This window comes from Primulina eburnea, chromosome 9, assembly GCF_022965805.1.
Source record: "Primulina eburnea isolate SZY01 chromosome 9, ASM2296580v1, whole genome shotgun sequence".
NCBI lineage: Eukaryota > Viridiplantae > Streptophyta > Magnoliopsida > Lamiales > Gesneriaceae > Primulina > Primulina eburnea.
In genome coordinates this window covers 32,826,439-32,843,015 of record NC_133109.1, presented here as the reverse complement: position 1 = coordinate 32,843,015, position 16,577 = coordinate 32,826,439, and the positions used below count along the sequence as shown (strand labels likewise).

The window sequence follows — 16,577 nt, the reverse complement described above, 5'->3', positions numbered from 1 at the left end:
CTAAGAATATTACTTTTAATTGTGAATATCGGTAAGATTGACCCGTCTCGTAGATAAAGATTCGTGAAACCGTCTCAGAAGATACCTAAACATATTTATTAGAATTCGATAATAGGATATATATATTTTAAAAATAATCATACCAAGTCATAATATACTGGATGTAGTAAAAAAAAATTAAATTAAATTTCGTTTTTATTTCGTAAACTCGACATTAATATTTTCCAACCTGATCAAATAAGTACATAATGAGTGGTTTTAAAAATTTTGATTTAAAAAGAGTGGTTGGAAGCAAGAATCTTTTATTTCACGTGATTCTTAATATATTTATATTTATCTTGAATTAATATATTATATTTTCTGAACCGTTCTAAATAATTAAATCCAACATTGTTAAATGATGCTTAATTAATTTATTGGACAACTTTTCGTCATCGGTTGAATTATTATTTTATATAAAAAAAATTAAATTGGATCATTGACCTTTAAGTAATTGGAAATTTCCGGATTATTCATCCGGAGAAGTTTTCTTCAGATTAATATGTAGAGTGAGTTTCATGTGAGACCGTCTCACGGATCCTAATCTGTGAGACGGGTCAACTCTACCCATATTCACAATAAAAAGTAGTACTTTTAACATAAAAAATAATATTTTTTCATGGATAACTCAAATAAAAGATCTGTCTCATAAATACGACCTGTGAGACCGTCTTACAAAAGTTTTTGACTAAAAATTTATATACCTTCGGTATATAAAATATGGGACTTTATTAAGATCCAATAATTTTGGTTTCTAAAATAATAATTTATGGTACTATTTGATTTTGAGCACATAATTATCATAAGCTAAAGACAAAAGGAGGTTTGGGCCAGCCCAACGATGTATACCCAGCTATGAATGGATCAGGTAATTGGGTCGGCCAAATAGTAGCTTCTGTAATGGGCCGGAACTGACCGAGCCCGGTTGAGTTTCCGCCATCATGGAAAGGCCAGTACGAATGTATATATTTGTGCTGAAGAAACAAAACTGGATTTGAACACTAGAAATCGAGTTCAGGATCAGATCTTGTGATTCTACTCAATTATTACCACCGTATTCGGTTACGCTTCTTTGCAATGGAAAAACACTTACCGTAATGAATTGATCGTATTCATGGATATTGATTTTGAGCGGGTTGTTTCGCGGGCTGTCTGAAGAAATCAGCTGCATCAACATACAGGAGGTACATTTCTGCCTTGCAATTAATGCGGCATACTTATGGTTTGGAAAGAGGTTTTATGATTTAATGGGATTTCATTTGGGTTTTTGTTATTTTTTTCGTTTTCTCTTGCAGTTGTGCCTTTGAACAGTGGGAAATTGTTGCAGGATTACACGATGAGGATAATTTGGAAAAGGGGCTTCATTCGATTAGTTCTTACTGCTGGTATTATATGGATGATGATAATCCTCACCGTTTTTCTGTTTCATGTTTGGTCTTGCCAGTCTTCTGTTGCTTTTTTTGCAGGCACGTTACCTCTTGATCTTTTCTACATTTCCTGCTAAAGTTTTAAAGCACTGACGTATTTAGTTAAAATAGCCGCTGGAGAAATCATCGAGTTTGGTTGCTATCTGAAGTAAATGAAAATGATATTTAATGGATGCTGGTGTGCGGCCGATCAATGATTTAGCAGTGGCAAATTAATGGGTTTGTTGAGGGGGTAAAACCATTTTTAATAAAGTTATGTAGAGAATTTTTTCAGTGTTGAGCGTCCTTCCCACAAACCACCTCTGGTTATGTCAAACTTCGTTCATGCTTTTACTTCATTCGATGGCTTCGAGGAGCTTGTTTTCGCTAAATATATGTGAAGACTATGGAGTTTAAGTGTGCTGCTTATGTTTGATGGGAATAGTACATTCATCAAGTAAGAAAATGTATTGACATTAAATGGTTTCGTTTACTACAATATGCTGATCTAAAAATTTCCAAGATAATATGCTACCATGGTTTTCATTTGCATTAGCGACTGATGAATGGTACTTTGCGCTCTTTAAAAACATAGTTCCTCTATTTGCAGCCCTTTGTAACAAAGATAGCAAAGTATTTGGCATGCTACATACAATGGGACTCCTGACGCCACCTCATCGTAAGACTGGAGATTTTGCTTATCCATTTTGTGTTTTCTCTTCATCTTTGAACGCACTAATATACTGTACCTGTTTCTTCTCATTCACAATTAGGTTGTACAATCCCTGTTGCTGATGACCTAAATAAGATAGTTATTCTGAAGGATAATTCACATGAAAAATTTGTCCAAAGACTCTCCTACATGATGGAAGACATTATTCAGAGTAATGGATCCCAATCTCCTCTCTTTGGTGGGCATCAGACTTGGCAACAGAGAGAGGAGAGCTTCAAAGTGAAACCAACGATGAAGGTTAATTGCATGCGGAGCTATACTTTTTAAGTTATATTTTTTTGAATTAGTTTCAAAAGATTTTAGTACTATTTTTCTACTTTCACTAATTTGATTCTGGCCTCGTTTGCAGAAGCGGAAACAAATTCATGAATAAGCCTTTGTCACATGCACGAAACATATAGATTGATATTTATTGTAAAATTGGGCATCTAAATTTATATTAAAAGTTGTAGTTGCCACGTTCGATCGTTGTGCCCGATAAGCAGCTACATAGGGCAGCAAGAATATTTATTGTTACTGGGAAACTTTACAATGATTGAGCTTTGAACACATCATACTTTCAGGTGCATTGTGGTTTTATGCAAGGTGGAGGTGCGGAAATGGCTTCAAAAGATGTCCACTATGTGAAGAAATGTAAATTTGTTGTTGCCAGTGGCATCTTTGATGCTTATGATACACCTCACCAGCCATCCAATATTAGTAAACGTTCAGAGAGTCTTTTTTGTTTTCTAATGGTGGTTGATGAAGTGTCTCTTGACTTCATAAAAAAAAATTCAACAATCAGAGAGGATACTGCTGGAGGGCAGTGGGTCGGTATCTGGCGTTTGATCCTGCTTAAGCATAATACATATGATGAACCCAGAAGAAATGGGAAGGTTCCGAAGATATTAACCCACAGATTATTTCCTCAAGCACGTTACAGCATATGGATTGATGGTAAAATGGAACTTGTAGTTGACCCGTTGCTTCTTTTAGAGAGGTATGAGTGTTTCTAGTCAAGCAAATTGTGTTTATTTTGTTTTGAATTCTTATGTTGTTCCATTCCACCTTTTCCCTTTATGACCTGATATTGGTTGGAACTGCACCAGATATCGTCAGATTGTTGCATTTAGCTCTTCATTCATTTCTTGGATAATTATATTCTGCCCTTACTCTTACATTTGGGAGAGCCGAGGAGTCTTCTACCTCATATTTTATAGAAGTATAATCTAATAAAATAGCAACTCATATTGAACTTTTGGTTCGCTCAGCGTGTAATTGAAGAATTGCTGGACCTTTTCATTTGCAGATACTTATGGCGTGGGAAGCAAACATTTGCCATTGCCCAACATAAACATCATCGAAGTATCTACGAAGAAGCTGATTCCAACAAAAGGAGGAAGCGATATGCTCGTCCTCTGATTGATCTACACATGAAAATTTATCGTTACGAAGGCATGGAGTCCTGGAGTCCCAAAAGAAGTGTCGTCAGCGGTAATCCCTTACGTCCTTCCTGTCTTTTACCGTGTTTTCTTGGTGGTTTGGTATGGTGGCCTAACCGGACGAAGGCTGGCAAACCCACTCCTCTCTTAAATTTTCTTATAAAATTTTTACACACAAATTATTTCCTTCTCCCTTCACCCCTCTTTTGACTCCGCAACTATGGATGTTTCCTTTGTTTAACAAACTATTTTCTTTGTGCAGACGTCCCCGAAGGAGCCATAATCATACGTGAACATACTACACTGAATAATCTGTTTAGTTGCTTATGGTTCAACGAGGTCAACCTCTTAACGCCAAGAGATCAACTAAGTTTTGGATACGTTGTTTATAGGTTAGGTGGCGTGTTCAAATTGTTCATGTTTCCGAACTGTGAATACAATTCAATCTTTATATTGCATCCTCACAATCGCGAGCATTCATCTAAAGTCGAGTGGGCAAAAACCATAGCTGAGATTAAAAAACATCCTGAGTTGATAGAGAGTAGGGGAGGGTTAGGATTGTGGACTCCTTATCCCGGGAATCTTGATTTGGTTGTGTTACCACCTGTAGCCAGACCTTCCAAAGCTGGGTGACACGTGATAATTTGCTAATTTTTCTATTTCCCCTTTTCTTTTCTCCATTTTTGAGGAGGTTGTATTCTGTTCTTCAAATTCCACTGAAGCCAATTGATATTGAGGTTACATCATCTTTCGTTCTATGTTTCATTTGTTTGTTGGAAAGTGCATATAAAAGATGCGTATGTTATTAAGGAACGATAAGACGTAATATTATGATTTCTTGCGTGTGTGTATACAACGGGGGTAAAATAATTCCGACTGGAAATTGAAATATCGAGAATGAATTCAAATAGGGAAAAAGGTCGTCTTATTCAGTTCGTCTGCATACATAACCCCTTGAAACAAAGTGTCGCACATTATTCAAGATCGTACATACATGAGAATGATACAGAGAACTCTTAGCGAAAATGTCCAGGGACATAAAATTCCGACAGCAATGCGGAAAAACAAAACGCATGCCATGCCACCAGGTTGTAGAAGCCACACAATAATTATATCAACAAACACGCCAGTTTATCCAGAGTAACTTCAATAACATAAAGAAATACACCATCTAACTAAAGAATACCATCGTCTTGCGTTGCCAGAAAGCTATGGCTTCTGTGGTGCTCCTCAAAGATCTCATTCAACCCTTATTTTAAACCAGATATAGGGGAATCTAAGGCATTTTAAAAAAAAATTGCACACCAAATAACATTTCACAGGCAGACAGAGGACCCGGTACAAGAGCAAGCATGTCTGCTTTTTTCACTAGTTTGCCGCATCCCTGCTATAGTATTGATCGAGAGTCTTTGCGGGAATACGGTGAAGAAGCTCCCGGGGGAAGATCCGGAGCAGTGTCCAAGCCAGATCAAGTGACTGGAAGATGTTGCGGGTGTCATAGGCTCCTTGTGCGACAAACTTCCTCTCAAATTTATCAAGAAACTCAAGATATAGCTGTCAATTAATGTTCCATTGGTCATCTCATTTCTTTCATTCATGAAATATTAGAAGTCAAATTTGTTATGCATAAGTAACTGACCAGATCTTCCGAGGAAAGTGCTTCTTCTCCGACCACAGCTTTCATTGCCTGGACATCCTTTCCAATGGCATAGTTTGCGTAAAGCTGAGAATATTAAAATACAGAGATCAACAGTTGAAAACGTGTGACGAAAAAAATTAAAAACAGTTGGCGAGCCCATCGATGTCACTAAGAAAAAAGTCATCTACCTGGTTAGATACATCGGAGTGATCCCTACGGGTCATGCCCTCACCAATTGCACTCTGCAATAAGAAGTGACATTTATTGCACGAACCATGTCAATTATAATTCCTTTCCGATGAATCAAACCAAAATAAATCATATATCTGCATTCCATATACCTTCATCAAACGGGACAAGGATGGCAGCACATTAATTGGAGGGTATATCTGCAAGTTCAGTAACGCATCATTTGTACCAGGTAAATGTTTAAAAATTCAGAATATATGCATTCATATCCATCATCAAGGAAGAACATCCCAAACATATTACGCCATCAAGTCCAATATGGACTACAGGCAGTCAATTGAAATGTTTCAACCCAGCGAGATAATTTGATTCACCAAATTGTTCGACACACTTTTACAACATTACAAGGTGACATAAGATTTTCTCTAAATATCTTAAAGAGACTAATTTGCGAAGGTAGGGTCACCATTTGTATATGACTTCAATAGACTAACTGGTGCAACAATCTATCTTTACCTGCCGATTATGAAGTTGTCTGTCAATATATATCTGCCCTTCGGTAATGTAACCAGTAAGATCTGGAGTTGGATGTGTGATGTCTACAGATTGAAACAGAAAAAGAACAACAGGATCTGGTTAATTAAAAAATCAATAACAGGTGAGCTTAATGTCGCTACCCATTTATAAAAAAAACATTATAATACCATCATTCGGCATAGTCAAGATAGGAATTTGTGTGATGGATCCCTTCCGTCCTTCAATACGCCCAGCTCGCTCATAGATAGTTGCAAGATCGGTGTACATGTAACCAGGATATCCACGCCTTCCAGGAACTTCCTCTCGAGCAGCAGACACCTATGAATGAATTTAACAGTAGTTGACACTATAGCTTTTTAAAGAACTTGAAGACAGGAAAATCAAGTTGACTGATGAAATAAATTGGAACAAGGATAAACTAGTAAAAGTAGAGGCATTACATAACAACTGTTAAAAAGAGCCGTAAAGGCACTTCATATTCCAATTCCAATTCCAACTCCAACTGTTTAAAGAAAAGATAAGGGATACTTCATACTTAAATAATTGCTAGATTCTAGAATAGGAGACAATCCTCGTCTATTGTTAATTTGTTAGATAATAAAGCAGGATTTGTTGCTGATGATACCTCACGGAGAGCATCAGCATAAGAACTCATATCTGTCAATATGACCAGGACATGCTTCCCACATTCATATGCTAAATATTCTGCAGTTGTCAGAGCAATACGAGGAGTAATAATGCGTTCTATTGTAGGGTCATTGGCCTGCAATTAGATCATATCAAACAGAAGAAAACGAGGAAATCTGCACGGCTGCTATCAAGATTAACGAAAAAAAAGTATTCGTGGAAGCAAACACTACCAAGTTGAGGAAAAGGGTCACCCTCTCCATGGATCCATTTTCCTCAAAATCACGTTTAAAGAACTGTGCAGTCTCCATGTTGACTCCCATAGCTGCAAAGACAATGGCAAAATTGTCCTCTCCATCGTGCTGTGTCATAAATTAGATCATCAGAACCTAAAAAGATGGTCAGAACCAAGTTGGCACAAAAGAGATTACTGGGATGTCAGCGTAAGAAAGCACATACAAAATAGAGAAACTAATCAAGTACCCACGCAGTAAAAAAATTTAGAGTAGAAAACTTTAACTAATAAATTATAACAGGCACATTCACATGACTAATAAAGGCTATCCCGACAAGAAAGCAAGGATATTCCCTCACCACAATATCATGTTGCATCTCAATGTCATATTTAGTACTACACATTTCGATTTTGTATTTAGTATCACACAATGCAGATCTTTCAAAAGGTGACAAGAGAGTTCTTTAAAAAAGGGTGACAAGAGTGAACTGCGTTATTGATGCCCTTGGTTTCACCACACCAAGTGATAGTGTAGCAAAGCTAAAAAGCAACAAAATGCAAACCACGAGGATATCAAGTATAAAAAGAAAAGTATTCCAGGAAGGCCGGAGGCTAATCAATAAATATCTGCTCTAGAGATGATGAGCTATTGGGGGATTATCTTATACCTCGAGAAGATTATCAGATTTCTCCAACCGTTTCACCAGGCCAGCCTGACGACAGATCTGGGCAGCAATTTCGTTGTGGGGAAGACCAGCAGCAGAGAACAGAGGGATTTTCTGCCCTCGGGCAATTGAGTTCATGACATCAATAGTTGAAATTCCAGTCTGTATCATTTCTTCAGGATAGGTTCTCTCACTAGGATTGATAGAACTCCCTAAAGCAAACGGGGTAAAGAACATACTTATGGACAAGCAACCAACATACATTAAATTAGTTAACTTCAAAGTTCAGTGTCACTCACCAGATATATCCAAGTAAGCCTCTGGAAGAATAGGAGGCCCATTGTCTATGGGTTTCCCAGAACCATTAAAAATACGGCCAAGCATGTCCAATGAGACAGGTGTTTTTAAAACCTGGAAAAAGGTCACAAATGAATTCTTATGAAAACAGACATTTTAAACAAAACAGAACAAAAACTTAGTGATTCTAAGAAGTGAACATATTCTGTGAGAATCATTCCCATTCAACCAAAATAAATTTGCAATTTCAATCTCATAATAAAACACATTGCAAAATGATTTGAACTTTTTAGTGTTCAATAGAATTCCTAGATCAATTTCTGGTTAAATGAAGTTCGGATCGGTCTATATCGATATGTTACCGCTGGGAATGAATCTGGTGCCTGGATCTTATATACAACGAACAATAATGAAGCACTGCAAAAGTTGAACCCCGGTCGCTAACACAAGCGTCGACATATGGAATACTCAAACTGGTTAACTACAGATTCAACCAGTCTATGAAGGGATATACCAAGTTCAGAATACTGTATCAGGAAGGCAGATAGAGAGATGACAGTCAGCATGCGTTCATTGTAACAACAATGTGTTACATGGCAATTGATGGTGAACATATAAACAGAAAAAACATGCCTTTGTGTGTGCATAAATGAATGCCACACCTCAAGTGCAAAGTTTGCTCCAAAAACATGACCCGAGTCACAGGTTTTAACACGGCATAAAAGAATACTACTTTTGGCTTGTTCTGCCTGTGGGGAAACCATGAGTATATAGGGAATGATGGAAATCATGGACCAACAAGTACAAACTACCTCAGTCATGGAAATCAAACACAACGTGATTTTGGGAGAAAATGATTGCCAGGGAAAATTACTTTACCTCCCCTGTGAACTGCACAGTTGTGTATTTGTTATCGATTCCGGATGTTCCTTCAAAGACCTGATAAAAAACGGGATCAGAAACACTTCTCTCAATGTTGCATTCTTCACATTTATAACATCGACAGAGTATTAAAGTTACTGAAATCAAGAGAGATCGTGTAACATTCACAACTCCAACCAGTCAACAAAAAGCACACCTCAAGAAGGCTCGGAAAAATGTTACTAGAATCCTAAGAATTGCAGGAAAGAAAAAAAAATCCTAGCTTTATGACATAGAATAATTACTGGATACACAATGACTATGTGATTTATTCGAATATGTTGGGATTGGGATATTCAAAGGTCAGCAAGATGAAAATAGATCTCGCAACAAATTGGCAGGAAAAATATTAAACCAATCAAAAGACAAAATAGAAATAAATTTTGAAGTGATCACCTGAACAACAGCCTTTTCCCCATCAACTTCCAAAACTTGCCCACGTCTGGTTGTTCCATCTCCTAGGCGGATATTAACAATCTCTTGGTACTTGGGTCCCTGAAGAGTTTCATAGACACATTTATGAGATCTTGTTCTCAAATCTATACAAACAATACTGACAGAAGAATATGTAAATGAAGAGCGATACAAGGAGTAAATGACTAGGTATACAACACTGACCTTGACTTTGTCAAGAATAACCAGAGGTCCAGCAACGCCTGACACAGTCCTGTATTCTGCAAATACCTAAAGAGCATTAATGAATATGCTCTTATCATATACACATCTACCGTGAAATTTTTTTAGAAAGTAAGAACATTTAATCACTTCGAATCTTATGCATGAAAAGTGTTTGAAGGTGTGAAAAGGTCTCATCGTGACAACTGCATCATAACCATTTGAGATGGCCACCAGCAACACAAAATAAAGAAAAGGACTAACTCTATCCCTGAAAGTACATCTTATAATCTCAATTCTCAAGTACAACTAAAACTTTATATAGTGGCAACTGTCATTATTGTCATTTGCTATGACGTGTGCAGAGCACTAAAAACATTGAGCCATATCTTAGAGAGTTTTCACAGCATTCCAACTATTAAGGCCATCTCCAACCCAACACCATGTTGGTGCAATACTCCATCATGATGTGAGTTTTTCTTCTCCAACCCAACACCATTTCCTACTCTATTTTGGTGGTGTGCTACAGTATTGCACCAAATTTGGTGCAATACTGTAGCAATAGCGTTAATTCTGTTTTATTTTTTTTGATTTTTTTATGTGATTAATTAGCAATTATTACATTCAATTAAGTATTAAGCTTAAGTATTTAAAATAATAATATTAAATACTAAAAATTTAACGTAATTCAAAAAACATTATTTAATTAAATTTTTAATTCATGTATATTTATAATGAATTTCGATATATACATTATTTTAGATATTAATGATATTTTAATTATTGTGTTTAAAAATATTTTGTGAAATAAATTATTTGTTGTGAATAAAATAATAGGGAATATTTTGAGAATATTCTTTTTGATGTAGAGTTTAGAGTTGATGGGTTGGAGATGAGTTTTAGATTTAGTGTAAGAATTACACTATTTTAAAGTTAGTGTGACACTAAGATAGTGTAATGGGTTGAAGATGGCCTAATGACAGCCCAAATTTCATAGTGACAACAGTTGTGCAAGGCATCCATAAACGATAACATCATAATAGGAAACAGGAATTGTTTAGACATCACATCTATTGCACAGTGATGACGCTCGCACACCTCCAGACCACACCAAACAGAAAAACAGAATTAGAATGCAATTAAAAATAAATTTTTTTTCCAAAAAAAAAAATTTTAATGAGAACATACCCATTCCGATTTCCAGAGTTCCCTCCTCCAAGTCAACGTTGTTCTGTGACTCCCCCATATTGAATCTATCAACAAAATCCCATACCAACATCAATAGAAAGCAACATGAAGCACTGAAATTCAGTTGCAGTGAGGTTCCAATTATTTGAAACCTGAAAAAATTAACTATAATCCTAAAAACTAACTACAATAATTAAAAAAAACAATCCAAATAGCCCATCAGATGTCAACGAAATCATTTGAGACAAAACGAATCCCATTAACTGCAAAACTCCGATCCTCGGTTCAGGTGAATGAATTCCCTCATATGTGATTACAATACGTTTACACATAAAAAAATAATAATAATAATTCAACGTCATCATAATCATATGGAATTGAAAATCTAGAATTTGGATCTCGAAAATCACATACCTCAATTCCGCTATGAATCCGACAGGACAGCAGGAGAAAGAGATCAGATCGAACCAAATCAAACCAAAAAAAAAATATTACACTGAGATCTGAAGGCTGATTGATACTCGAGAGCTGTTGCTTTTATTTATTTGTAATCCACAAATAATCTGTTCTTTCTGTGTGTATATGGTAACACGTGATGTGTGAGCCCTTCGTCATTTACAGCTTTTGATTTTTATGAATCGCCATTAATTGTACAACTGTCAATACAGTGAAACACAGTGTACAACCATCGCTGCACAATTTACAATTTTATCTAATCTGAGGGCACGTATCATGTACAAATCTTCCGTGGGACCCACTTTGACAGGGCAACCCCGTCGCATATTCTTTTGGACATTATTGACAATAAGCAAGCATTAGACATATTCCGTAAATTTTTTCATGAGAGTAAATCAATTTAGAGTATGTCTCTCATGAAAAGTGAAAAAGTTTCACGAATTTTATCCGTGAGATGGATCAGTTTTATCGGTATTCACGATAAAAAAATAATACTCTTAGCATAAAAAGTAATATTTTTTCATGAATGATTCAAATAAGAAATCAGTCTCACAAAATACGATCCGTGAGACCGTCTCACACAAGTTTTTGCCATCAATTTAACTATCTATATTATTAACGAAGATTTGGGAATCAAGAACAAAGTAGAGAGAAAAGATCGGGAACTTAGCATCCACCCAGAGAGTAAATAATAATATTCTCCCTTTTGCTCCCTGTTTAGTTTTTTGTCAAATCCAACATGCATGGATTCATGAAGCCTAGACATGCACTGAGAGTTTGCTGATGCTTCTTGATAAGTAATAATAATTAAACTTTTCTGGGCTTTTTTAATAGAACAATAAAATTGTCAAATCCATGTTTCAAAACTCGCCATTAATCCATTGACTATACTCAACTTTCTCCGCTCCTTACATTACTTTGTTCGTCTATCGTGGCTGAACACGCCACACTCGTAAATGGGACAAGTGTGTGACCTTTTCAAATGGATGACATACATCTAATTTAATAATTTTTCAATGGTCTAAAATTATTATGTTTCATTTTAGTATCAAACTTTCCCAATTGAAGGATAATAGCGGGAACTCAACTCAAATAAACAACACGAGAAATCAGTAAGGAATGAGTAGCATGAATAAAAAGTTGCAACCAAATTTTTTTTTCAGGGCATCTAGCTGCTGGTTTCAGTGATCTTAACAGCTGGAACTTGTCTCAAATAAGAATCAAACTATTACACAAGTAAATAAACGATACGGAAAATAGGGAAAAATAATACAAACTATGAAAAAGGAAAAATAAAGAGAATAAATCTATTCGGAAAACATTTCTATGACGAATATCACCTCGAATAAGTTTTTTTTTTCCCAGTGTTTCGTGAGCATCTAACCTATGCCAAGGAGGATTTGTTCAGAGGTAAAAATTACAGTGTACATCAAAAAGAATTCAAGGACTGCTTGGAAAACGGTGCAAGAGCATTTGGAGCAAGATTAACGCCACCCCCTTTCACGGATAGGTTAAGGACCCTTGGTTGAAGTAGCCCTGCTCACAAGATGTGAGTCGAGGAATACAACCACAACTGTGATGTCATCGTGGAAATGGCGACGCACCCCACGATCAATTTTCTTCAAGTCCGAGTATCTCATCTCTCTCTTCTTTGCCGCCTCTTGAAGAGCTGTTTTTATTAATCTTCTAGCACTGCCCTGCAAGATTGAGGTGCAAAAGGATTATATTACTTTCTTGCTTATTTTGTTTGAAAACATGTGCTAAATGCAGGGAATCAGAATAAATTTGAGCTACCTTCTAGAAATCTAAACGTTTAGGAAAATTGGTTTCTAACATGGTTTAATGTAAGGAGATCACATTTCTTCAAAACCACCTTAATATTTCATTAAATAGATCTTGAGTATTTATATCTGGATGTTTGTTGGCTAGCTGATGACGACGGACTAATTCACACATAGAATATTAAACTATTGTTAAACACCATCAAATAAGTTCCAACTTCTTTTTAGGCTTCAACAACAATGTCGAAGGAGCTTCTAATTTAGTTTGTCAAAGGGAAAGCATCATGGAAATCACATATATATTTCACTTATACAGTCGACTACTATATGTTTATTCCCTTTTCAACCTCATTAAATGAAACAAAGTAGAAGAAAACATATAGGAGTTTTCTTCGGAATCTTACATTCCGCGGACGATTGTGGACCAGATCGACGGCTTCTTGATTTGTAAGATGCTCCCAAAGGCCATCCGATGCAAATATGATGAACTGATCATGAGGTTGTAACTGGTGCACAGTAATTGCTGGTTCAGAGCTCAAAATTGGTCTTTTGAATGGTTGCCGGAGGCGAAATTTCGCAAACAACGGCTCCCTGTTGTATTCCGCCTTCTTCAAATAAATGTCTCCTATCGATCTAGAAATCTGGAATCCAAAACAAACATATTTGGTTCAGTAACTATATATATAGCAATAGCTTCTTAAACTACGGATTGTTATGACATGAAGAAGCAGACACTTTTCAATAAACCAACCTGTATAAGACCTTTCACACGCCACACATTATGCTTGAGAACAACAATTTGTGGATCATCAGGATGTAGAGATTGCAGTTCCCGTCTCACAGATTCGAAGCTCGCATTGTGCTCTTCTGAGAGTTGAATGGCAAGGACTTCCTCGGTAGCCCTAACACGTCTACCTAAAACAGCACGCGAATCACCAAGACTGGCAACATAAAGAGTCCCATTGCAGATGATTCCAACAAGGCAGCAAGAGCCGACCGCTGCTATCTGTGGTTTCATAGGCCATTGCCTGCTCACAACCGAGAAAAATCCATCTTCTGTAGCTTGAAACGCCTTCCGAATCACTTCAACTGACATGGATTGATTTTCGGCAGTGAACCCTGAAAATCTTAAGCATTGATTAGAAAAAATTTCGATTCCCCAACATCATGATCAATCCACTTTATTCAGAAAACACAGATTTGCAACCGTGGAAGTATAAATTATTGTTTGGCTAGTTCAAGTAAACTCGAGCATTTTACAAAATGGTTTCATGGCTTCCAAACAGGAGGTCATAAGATCGAAGATTTCAGCAGATAATGGCCTTCATATTTTATCAGGTTTCTCTTAATTGTTATTCACTTTTTCTGAGCTTTATAAATATTCCCCGGTTTCCAACTTACACGTTAGAAATTGAAGGGACTGTTAAAATGCTCAACATTTTTATAGAAATGATTTTTGACAACAGTGATCAAAGCTTATGGCAACTCAAAACTCTAATGACATGAAAAAGACTTACTCTTTAGATGTTGAAAGAGATGCTCGTTGATGAAGCGTGAAGCTTCGGGGCCGCCATGTCCATCATAAATCCCGACAAAAGTACCATGTGGCCCTGAATCATTCAAGCTCAGAGAGCCAGACTCAAGTTGACTTTGATCCTCAAGCAAATTATTGGCTTGAACTACAGCCATTGAAAAATCTCCATTGCAATGTTGCCCGAAGTCCTTATACCATAAAAGACCATCTTGCCGACCCCCAGAATCCGAACCAGAGTGAATATATCGGTCCGAGTTTGGCCGAAAACAGGCCCTCAAAAATTTCAATAACCCTGAAAACATCCCTCATCTCATCCAAAACACCATCCAAAAATAAACTTCGAATTTCTAACCTCGTAACAATTCCTCGTTGTCAGCAAGCACAGAGCATACGCACTAAAATCTAGCGTAATACAAACAAACAGGTTTGAATCAGAACATCAACAGTCTCACAATGAAAATAAAAAATAGAAATGTATAAAGATTGCCAAATTAAGTTTGATTCAATTGAGAAAGGCAATAAGAAAACCAAAAACAATATATTTCAAAGCCATACAGATTTAAGATATAAAGATAAAGATATCAAGGAAATTCAAAAGCAAGGAAAACGGAATGTGAAGGTCTCAACAATGGTTAAACTAACATTTTCTAAGTTGGCCCAGATAGTTCAAATTCTAGAACGACCAACTCAAATAAAAAAATCGAGAAATGAAATTTGCAAAAGAAACAAAAAAAAACCCCAACTTCATGGAACCACAAAAACCCTCGAGCAACCATCGATCATACACCACAGCTTTTCCAATCGAACTTACACAGGTAAGGACGGATATTGAAAAATACGCCAAAGAAGTTACCTCAAGAGTTGATCAAGAAAAGATCTGAAAGCGGAAGGGGCTTTAAATCTATAGATCCGTCAAATCGAAGAAAAAGAGTGAAAATTGAAGTGGGTTTTGTCCTCTAGTTCTACAATTTCTCAAGAATACAAAAGGATTACGATCAGAAAAGGGGGAAAAGGTAAAAGGAGAAATGCAATATTGAAGAGGAAAAGAGAGCGGTATTTGTATGATTGAGGCAACTGAAACTCTGGTCTCTCCCACCAGACAAAGCGCATTAAATCCAACAATGGAGAGCTTGAAGCCAGCGAAGAAGTGGACCAGTTGTGGGCTCCACACACTGTTCCAGATACAGAATTTTGAGAGAAACCAGAAACCAAACCTACACGAGGGAAATCGAGATAAGAGGAGAAGGAGAAGAAGAAGAAACCCAAAAGAAAAGAAAAGGAAGATTCAATTATATGAAACAGTGAAAGCAAGTAAGCAACGGATTTAAAATATACATTTTTTGTGTATAAAATAAAAATTGGATAAAAGAGTATATAAATTAAAAAAAGAAACTCAGGTTAAAAATCATATTTTTTCTGGCGCATAGTAATTTTTTCCAGTGCTTTTCTAAAAAAATTATTCAGACACATTCTTTAAAAAGAAATATTTTTTTTAACTTTTTAAAAAAGAAAACATGCATTGTTTATATATCTTGATTTATGCTTTGACCAGCTCAACCTTTTTCATAATGTATTTAAAAGATAAATTACGAACAGTCACCAGGTCGGAACAGAATCTCAATTACATAAGATTCATTATTACATATGTCATGCTTTTTTCTGAATTCTCATAGTAACGTTACCATCAGTCATGTTTTAGGGGATCGACGAATGTGATTGCACACTCGATCGTTGTTTTTGCTACTTCTTATTCATTGTGTGGGAGATTGAGGATTTTCTATATGATTGATTCATTTTATAAGGAATGACCTCTTGGATTTTCAATAAATTAAAAGATTTTGATCTGAAAAAACAAATAAAATTGAACTTAAATAATTTTCAGGTGTTTAATTAATTCCCAAATACCCAAAACTATATTTGAACAGATGAACCCTAAACTTATACTGTTAAAAAAATTAATGGTAATAATTTTGCGTCGTCAAATTAATTTTCAAAGTGTTTGCACATTTCTGATTTCATCTCACGCTTGTCGTGATATTAATCTACATAATAATCTTGATATTAATAAATTTTACGATATATTTAGTAAGATTTCTAAATAGCATATCATGACAAATTAATTATTAATGATTGACATCTCAATCAGCTAATTGCTGTATAGATATTGTGATGGACATGATATAAAAGATTTGGACTAATTGTGCAAATTAAACTTCAATCAAATAATTTCGTTAATACAAGATAAAATCTATAAACTTAATTTTTTAAAATTTTAAATAGTTTTCTGTTATACC

At 35.9% G+C, this 16,577-nt stretch overlaps 2 protein-coding genes and 1 pseudogene across 6 annotated transcripts; 1 reads left to right on the top strand and 2 right to left on the bottom strand.

Annotated features, from left to right (window-relative positions):
- Positions 1-1,028: 1,028 nt before the first annotated feature.
- LOC140841817 (probable hexosyltransferase MUCI70) lies at positions 1,029-4,875 on the top strand. 3 transcript variants are annotated; one of them, XM_073209510.1, is made up of 7 exons: positions 1,029-1,223; positions 1,335-1,424; positions 2,056-2,124; positions 2,219-2,415; positions 2,742-3,157; positions 3,467-3,651; positions 3,862-4,875. In XM_073209510.1, the coding sequence occupies exons 2-7, from the start codon at positions 1,376-1,378 to the stop codon at positions 4,230-4,232; spliced, it is 1,287 nt and encodes a 428-aa protein (XP_073065611.1). In that variant the 5' UTR covers positions 1,029-1,223; positions 1,335-1,375; the 3' UTR covers positions 4,233-4,875. The 3 variants fall into 3 exon arrangements, with proteins under 3 accessions (XP_073065611.1, XP_073065609.1, XP_073065612.1); XM_073209508.1 differs by having other exon boundaries at positions 1,335-1,505; XM_073209511.1 differs by lacking the exon at positions 1,029-1,223 and adding an exon at positions 1,506-1,902.
- LOC140841816 (V-type proton ATPase subunit B2-like) lies at positions 4,508-11,152 on the bottom strand. 3 transcript variants are annotated; one of them, XM_073209506.1, is made up of 15 exons: positions 10,927-11,152; positions 10,513-10,577; positions 9,328-9,383; positions 9,106-9,204; positions 8,668-8,727; positions 7,791-7,902; positions 7,495-7,703; positions 6,825-6,953; positions 6,590-6,727; positions 6,132-6,282; positions 5,944-6,026; positions 5,580-5,627; positions 5,427-5,480; positions 5,239-5,322; positions 4,508-5,153 (listed from the first exon to the last, which is right to left on the bottom strand). In XM_073209506.1, exons 2-15 carry the CDS (start codon positions 10,568-10,570, stop codon positions 4,968-4,970), a joined length of 1,467 nt encoding a protein of 488 aa, XP_073065607.1. In that variant the 5' UTR covers positions 10,571-10,577; positions 10,927-11,152; the 3' UTR covers positions 4,508-4,967. The 3 variants fall into 3 exon arrangements, with proteins under 3 accessions (XP_073065607.1, XP_073065606.1, XP_073065608.1); XM_073209505.1 differs by having other exon boundaries at positions 10,513-10,664; positions 10,927-11,147; XM_073209507.1 differs by lacking the exon at positions 10,927-11,152 and having other exon boundaries at positions 10,513-10,596.
- Positions 11,153-12,101: 949 nt separating this feature from the next.
- On the bottom strand, positions 12,102-15,548 carry LOC140841815 (probable protein phosphatase 2C 60; annotated as a pseudogene).
- Positions 15,549-16,577: the final 1,029 nt, after the last annotated feature.

Bases quoted from the DNA above. Each gene is read 5' to 3' on its own strand.
- LOC140841817 (XM_073209508.1), top strand. From the start codon at position 1,376: ATGAGGATAATTTGGAAAAGGGGCTTCATTCGATTAGTTCTTACTGCT. The intron at 2,416-2,741 runs GTTAATTGCATG...TCATACTTTCAG, and splicing joins AAGTGAAACCAACGATGAAG to GTGCATTGTGGTTTTATGCA. The intron at 3,158-3,466 runs GTATGAGTGTTT...TTTCATTTGCAG, and splicing joins CCGTTGCTTCTTTTAGAGAG to ATACTTATGGCGTGGGAAGC.
- LOC140841816 (XM_073209505.1), bottom strand. From the start codon at position 10,603: ATGTTGGTATGGGATTTTGTTGATAGATTCAATATGGGGGAGTCACAG. The intron at 7,903-8,667 runs GTAAAGTAATTT...ACCTTTTTCCAG, and splicing joins CTGTGCAGTTCACAGGGGAG to GTTTTAAAAACACCTGTCTC. The intron at 7,704-7,790 runs GTGAGTGACACT...CGTTTGCTTTAG, and splicing joins GGCTTACTTGGATATATCTG to GGAGTTCTATCAATCCTAGT.